This window comes from Poromitra crassiceps (assembly GCF_964638095.1).
Source record: "Poromitra crassiceps genome assembly, chromosome: 26".
NCBI classification, from domain to species: domain Eukaryota; kingdom Metazoa; phylum Chordata; class Actinopteri; order Beryciformes; family Melamphaidae; genus Poromitra; species Poromitra crassiceps.
This window is the reverse complement of record NC_139640.1, coordinates 8,625,668-8,632,890: the sequence shown is the minus strand read 5'-3', so window position 1 is coordinate 8,632,890 and position 7,223 is coordinate 8,625,668. Positions and strand designations below refer to the sequence as shown.

General features: G+C 46.3%; 1 protein-coding gene across 1 annotated transcript in view; it reads right to left on the bottom strand.

The window, feature by feature from the left end:
• Positions 1-575: 575 nt before the first annotated feature.
• Positions 576-7,223, bottom strand: part of LOC310798923 (cell adhesion molecule 4-like) — a gene marked incomplete at its 5' end in the record, with an annotated part of 54,573 nt that continues 47,925 nt past the window's right edge. Inside the window, 2 exons of the mRNA XM_083661480.1 lie at positions 576-2,484; positions 4,589-4,717. Of these exons, the coding sequence (XP_083517606.1) occupies positions 2,375-2,484; positions 4,589-4,717 (239 nt within the window). The 3' untranslated portion in view covers positions 576-2,374. The remainder of the gene's footprint in view (positions 2,485-4,588; positions 4,718-7,223) is intronic.

Genomic DNA, 7,223 nt, shown 5'->3' with positions numbered 1-7,223 from the left:
ATTACTTTCTGTGTAGAGTAACTCATTACGTATTACACTACTTTTGCATTACTTTTAACAAAACAACAGCAGCAGCACAATGACATCGCCGCCCCGGAACCATCCCGAAAAAATCATTTCAACCATCTTGATAGTCAGTGTAAACAATCCAAAATTCTAAATGTTATTCTTTTCCTTTGTTATTGTCATCTATAGTGGTTATTTTCATAAAAACACACAGTTTGATTAGGAAATGATTGTATCTTTTTAAATATGTGCTTTGATTTTAAAAAAATTAACTCAATTTGTAACTTGAGTTACTTGACAAAGTAACTGGTATAATATTACTGAAATCCTATAAGTTATATTACTGAGTTACTGCTAAAAGTAATATATTGCATGTAATATTACTTTTGTAATGAGTTACCCCCAACACTGCCTATAACTCAACTATTCCCATTCATCCAATCATATGCTCCGTCTCCTGTTGTCTCATTTTGAAAAACAGCTCTCACTAATTACATGGTAATCACAGCCAAAAACCACACTGATGCCCGTGGTTATTTTTGGAGTCTTTTTTTTTATTTTGTCGTGCTGTGTATCTTTCCCCTATAAAGAAATAGTTAGCTATATATCAACAGTGACACATGGACTCTAAAATAAACAAGAGAGAAAGGCAGGAGAAGAGACGACTAGGCACCGGAGACGAGGGGGGAGAGAAAGAGAGGGGGAAGAGAGGGAAGCTAACAGGGAAAGAGTGGAAAAAGACAGCAATTTTTTCTACACTAGATAGAACCAAAAACAAATCATGGGAAGTGTACAGTTCATTAACATTTACAATTATAATAATAACAACAGCAATAATAATAACAACAGTAACAACAATCATAATTGTTCAAATAATAATAATTAATACAAAAAAACAATAAGACCTCTGGGTTTCTCATAAAGACAAATGCATTTTTTTTATTTTTTTTTTCCACTTTTTCTTTAAAGATCACTGGACAGTAGTTTGTTCGGCTTTGCACCTCTAGACTAAGATTCTGTGTTAGTATAGTTGCTTCATCATAATAATAAACTGTTCTCAATATTTCTTAAAAGTTTCATTTAATTTATGTTGCCGTTCTCTTTTTTATACAAATAAGGAATTCAGAGATATGTATACTTGTGTCAATGTGTTTACTGTATGTATGTACGAATGTGTGTGTGCGCGTGTGTGTGGCAGCATTCAGAAAAATATCCATCCATTATTTCATTTTCTCATTCGTTCCTTCTGCCATCACTCCCCTTTTCCTTCTTCTTTAAAAGACGCTTCAACGCTTTGATCCACTTAATGACATTCTCAAATAATTAACGCCGTTCTCTTTAACGCCTTAGCAAAGTCATATCGCTTTCTCGGTTTGTCGGGAGAGCAGCCCAGCACTTAATCCTCTTATTAGAGGAGCCAACAAAGGGAGGAGCGATAGAGGAGGACAGACAGAGAGAAAGACAGAGAGAAGAAGAGAAAAGAGAGAGAACAGGTGAACCAAGAGGGACGACAGAAGAAGTGGAGAGCAAATCAAAGCAAAAGAAAAACAACTTTTCCTCACTTTTGCAGAGAGAGAGAGAGAGAAAAAAAAATCCACAATAGATGATTTTGTCACCAACTATTGGCAAGCTACCCAAGGGATGACAAAACAAGATATTGAAAATAGTTAGCCTCTTCATGAAGTATGACTACTTGCAGAGACAGACTCTGCTGCGATATTATCAAAGAATTATGAGTTTTGGGCGAGATGCTGTCGCAAATTCAATTTTCGTGCATCGGTAGCGAATGCACCTCCTCCCGATTCCCCCGTCTTCACCCACTGCTCTCAAGTTAAAGACGGAGCTTTGTCAAACGGAAGGTTTTCTCCAGGCGTCATCTTGCCTTTAATTCCCCCTTTTAGTTTGGCGGGCCGCACAGACAGAGCGCCGCTCTGCGCTCCCCTCTCCATCAAAATAATTGTGGTATCATTTCTTCTCTTTTTTTTCGTCTCCCCTCTACAGTACATCCACTTCTCCACCTCTCCACCTCTCTCTGGCTCTCCGTTTTCCCTCGTTTCTCCGACCTATAGTAATATGGCACAGTCGTTAATGGCTGGTGGGTCTATAGACTCCTCTTTCTCTCTTCAGTCTGTCTCTGAGTGGGGGCGTGTCTGTGTGTATGGAGGAGGAGGCGGAGTGGAATGGGGGGCGGGGTGGATTTGCTGTGTGCGGTATTTGTATACAGTCGTTTTCAAAAAGGCCGCCTGATATGGCGTGTTGTGTGTGTGTGTGTGTGTGTGTGTGTAAATTGGGAGTCAGGGAGAGGAAGGGACAGAGGGAGGACGTCGGGAGGGAGGGAGGAGGAGTAGAGGAGAGGAGAGGAGCAGGGCTACAGTAGGTACTCCTTTTTGCCCTGGCTGGCGTCGTTCCCGTTGAGGAAGGCCTCCTGCACCTCACCGTGCTCGTCCAACCCACTGGCCTCATGGGTCAGATAGGAACCTGGATGGAGAGAGAGAGAGAGAGAGAGAGAGAGAGAGAGAGAGAGAGAGAGAGAGAGAGAGAGAGAGAGAGAGAGCGAGCGAGAACGGAGATCGAGAGAGGAGGAGATCGGGGAGGGAAGGTTAGTCGGCAAAGAAGCGGTATAATTGTTGCAGTGCCATGCAGCCATTACCAAACCAAAAACAGCGCTAATAATATTATTGATTACCATACCTGTGTGATTGATTAATTCATTAGTTCACTGATTATTATTAGGTCAATACCAAGCGAGAACGGGCTCTCGGGTACGGTACGAGCCTACCGGCAGGCAGGCAGGGGGGATGGATGAGTGGTAGGGTGACAGATACAGCAAAATACAGGGAAGAGGAGGAGGGGAGAGGGCAGAGGAGGAGAGGATAAGAGAATAAACAGACAGAGAGAGGGAGAGGAGAGGAGATTGACAGAAGAAGGTGGAGGGAAAGGTTAGGTACAACCAGAACAATGGGACTCTTGTGTCACTCAGAGAAGCCATCAAACACATTGGAACAGCTCTGGGCTCTGTGTGATTAATGGCGGGGGCGCAGCGCGGGTTACAGAGAGCGAGGACGGCTCAAATCATCTTCCCCCCGGTGGCGCGCGGCGGCACTGCGGGGGTGAGTGACACTCTCATTCCTCTCACCGCCTCGCCAACAGAGACTGACTGGCAGGGCAGGGTCGGGGTCGGACCCAACACACAGCAGCACTAATGGACCCCCAGTCTGCGCTGCAATGCTCCTGCCTGCCTCTACACTGATTGGCGGTCAAGCCATATATAGGCCCTTTTCACAGCAGCAACCGTTTTGAGGCTGGTGGAGCAGGAAGTGAAGATGGTGCAGCAACCAAAAACGTTAACGATGGGCCCTGCCACTGGAACACCTATGTCCGCATGTCTGGGAATGCCCACAAAATGTTAAACGGCTGGCGCGCCAGTGGGGTAAAACCGCCCATATATCTCATGGGCTGACTCACCAAAAGAAGGTGCTGCGGCTCTAAACTACAGGTTTGGGGGTTCTAGAGCAGAACACAAGACGTCTGCTCAGATGTGCGTTTACTGTGGTGGTTAAATCCCCCGATCGTGTCTGCCTGGGCTGGGCTATCAGCTAAATTCCAACTTTGCTGAATGGATAGAACGGGGGTTTTTACCCCACCCTGACCCCGCCCCCAGGCTAACCCAGCGTCTATTGTGGGCGTTCCTAGAGCCTGTATGGGCGTTCCCAGACATGCGGACTGTCTCTATGGGACCATGATTAATGGCATTGGGTCGCACCTGCTTTGACTCCCTGCTGTACCGCCTCCAAACGGTTGCTGCTGTGAAAAGGGTCTATTGGATGTTGACTGACAGCTCGTCGAGCCACGGGGTGAGGCTCTCCCTGCCTGCGATAGATAGCGTGATGGGAATCGCCTGTTGGCAGCTGTGGCACAGAGTGGAGGGGCTGCCAGCGCGCGGGGGTGGGGTGGGGGCACTTAAAAAGATAGGGAACGCCTGGAACAGAGTCTTCCTCCTAATGGATGAGCCTTGATATAGAGTCCTATAGTGTCGTAAAACACAGAGACCACGCCTATATTTCCCACCCCCACCCTACCTCTCTCTCTCTCTCTCTCTCTCTCTTCCACCCCCACCCTACCTCTCTCTCTCTCTCTCTCTTCCACCCCCACCCTACCTCTCTCTCTACCTCTCTCTCTCTCTCTCTCTCTCTTCCACCCCCACCCTACCTCTCTCTCTCTCTCTCTCTCTTCCACCCCCACCCTACCTCTCTCTCTACCTCTCTCTCTCTCTCTCTTCCACCCCGGCCAAGGTCGTTCATCACGCACAGCGTCTGGGTGGAGAGGAGCATTGCGTTCTGTCTGCTCTGCACTGACAATTTTACACCTCCGTTTAAAGGACTGTTTTCTAAGAATCTCTAAATAGCTGTTAAAAATCTGTTTCTTACATTTTGTAAATAACACCATAACACACGAAGGTGGAGTGGCATGATAATACATGTATGCACCTGTGAGATAATTTGTACGTTCGAACGTTCAAGTTTTGTCTTACTGTGTGTGTGTGTGTGTGTGTGCTTGGGGTGCATGTGTGTGTGTGTGTTACCTTTCTGTCGGACGGAGCACCAGATGGTGATGATAAGGACACAGATGACCGTGAAAACTAGCAGCGCCAGAACGCCCCCTATCACCGCATATGGTACTGCACTGTGGGTCTCTACCACTGCACCAGGATCTGAGGGGAGAGAGAGAGAGAGAGCGCACACACATTAAAACAGCAGTGTGGGAGAGAGCACAGAGAGAGAGAGAGAGAGAGAGAGAGAGAGAGAGAGAGAGAGCACACATTAAAACAGCAGTGTGGGAGAGAGCACAGAGAGAGAGAGAGAGCACACACATTAAATGGCCTGCATGGTAAATGGCCTGCATTTATATAGCGCTTTTATCCAAAGCGCTTTACAATCAGTAGGTACGTTCACCCATTCATACACCGATGGCGGCAGGCTGCCACGCAGGGTGCCTACACACCATCGGGAGCAAGGAGGGTTAGGTGTCTTGCCCAAGGACACAACGACAGCAGCTGGGAGGGAGCGGGGATCGAACCGCCAACCCTTGCGTTATTGGCCGACCCAAATGGGCAAAATTGTCTTTTTGCCCTTCCAATTTTCACGCCTTTTAAAAGTCAAAATTGAGAAAAGAGCTAATATTGAATCTTCAATCTCTCAAGATATTTTCAATCTAATATCTAATGAAAGACTTGGGGCCCTATCGTTGTACAGCGCTATCGTTAGCGCTGCTGTTTAGCGCGCCTCTTATGCTATCTTCCCTGCGTCTTAAGCTATCGTCTGCCTCCACCATCCAGTTTTGCGCTGGGATCTAAGCGAAGACACAGGTGTAGGCGTGGCCCAGGCGTGTCCGTGCACCTCTTAGCCTATCATCTGCCTCCCGCAAGTGTCATTTTGCGCTCTGGCCAAGATACCATCGCCATGTTCCAAGCGTAACCACAGGTTTGGGGGTTTGCCCGTGCCAAAATAGGCGTTCCAGCGCAATGTGTTAGAAAAAATGGCCTTGGGTGCTCTCAATTTTAACGCCACCTAAAAGCAGGTCTTAGCGCAAAAACCCCCCACTACGCCAGGTGTACACCTGAGCGCACACAGTATTCTCCGCGCAGTGCAGGAAATCCTCGCTTATTATCGTCACTGCCCACATACTTCCAATGCATCTTTCACGTTGGTATCATGTTAAGCAATACATCCACCAGTGGGCAGTAGAGAGTGAAATGCATGAGTGTGTGTGTGGTTCTGCTGCGTTTCATGCGTATCCGTAAGCTTTCAGATGACGGACAGAAAACGCACGAAATGAACGCAGAGTATGGACAGAAGGCTCTGTCCGTCTCCGTCTTTAACGTAGAGTATAATTGGGCCTTAAGACTGCTCTGTCTGCATAGTTGCATTTGGATTGTTACACCCCCTTTCCAGTCCAAGGGTTATATTCCAACCTGTGCTAAAAATAGCCTGTGCTACGTACCACATGTCTAAAAATAGCCTGTGCTACGTAGCACATGTCTAAAAATAGCCGGTGCTACGTACCACATGTCTAAAAATAGCCTGTGCTACGTACCACATGTCTATGGGACGATGTGAATGGAGTGACAGGCTGACAGCGGCATCATTGTCGGAACTGTGAAACAATTGCACAATCATTGCACAATTTGAATCATTGCACAGTGGGCAAAGAAAAGTTTTTGTTGAGAGTACAGTAGGTGGGTTTAGGTTAGACAATGTTCCATTCATTCTCGTTGTCTAAAGGCCCAATTATACTCTACGTTAATAAAGACGGAGACGGACAGAGCCTTCTGTCCGTACTCTGCGTTCATTTCGTGCGTTTTCTGTCCGTCATCTGAAAGCTTACGGAGACGCATGAAACGGAGGAGAACCACACACACACACACTCATACATTTGACTCTCTACTGCCCACTGGTGGATGTATTGCTTAACATGATACCAACGTGAAAGACGCATGGAAGTATGTGGGCAGTGACGATGACGCCGTTCGGAACGGACGCATTTATTTTCGTATGAAAATGGAGTATAAATGAGCCAAACAACACAGTACAAACCAAACAGTACAAATAAAGACATTTGTAAAATAGCAGGAAATGGTGTATTTAAAATAATCATAATAATAATAAATAAGTTGGGTGAGATCCCCCAGAACCCACCCCCCGCCCTGTTCAGATTTCACCCCACCCCAAAGAAAATAAAAAATAAAAGAAACAAATGAATAAAAATCAGAAAGTGAGGCACCCATGCTGCCCACTACTTCACAGACTCCCAGACAGAGAAAAAGGCAATAGAGAAATAAGTGTGTCCTCCTCTAAAAGCTGCTCCAGCAGCTGTCAAGAGCAATGCATTTTGAATGAAGGAAACTTTGCATATGTTTACAGGCAGAATGCAGACGCCCCGGGAAAGAAATCAAACACCTCACCAAGGAGATCAAAAGGGGGAGGGGTAAAGATTTTGTGACATTTTGAAGTGTGAAATTGTTGCGGTGAGAAATCACTCATTTCAACTTTACCTTTATAGTGCTTCTAACCAACAGGCTCGTCGTCACAAAATGCTTTATAGAAGGTGAAGGACAGGATAATGAGAGAACAAAAATCGCAAACTCTGTGAAATTGGGCCATAGCTTGTGCATGTGTTGGAGTGTGTGCGTGCGTGCGTGTGTGCGTGCGTGCGTATGC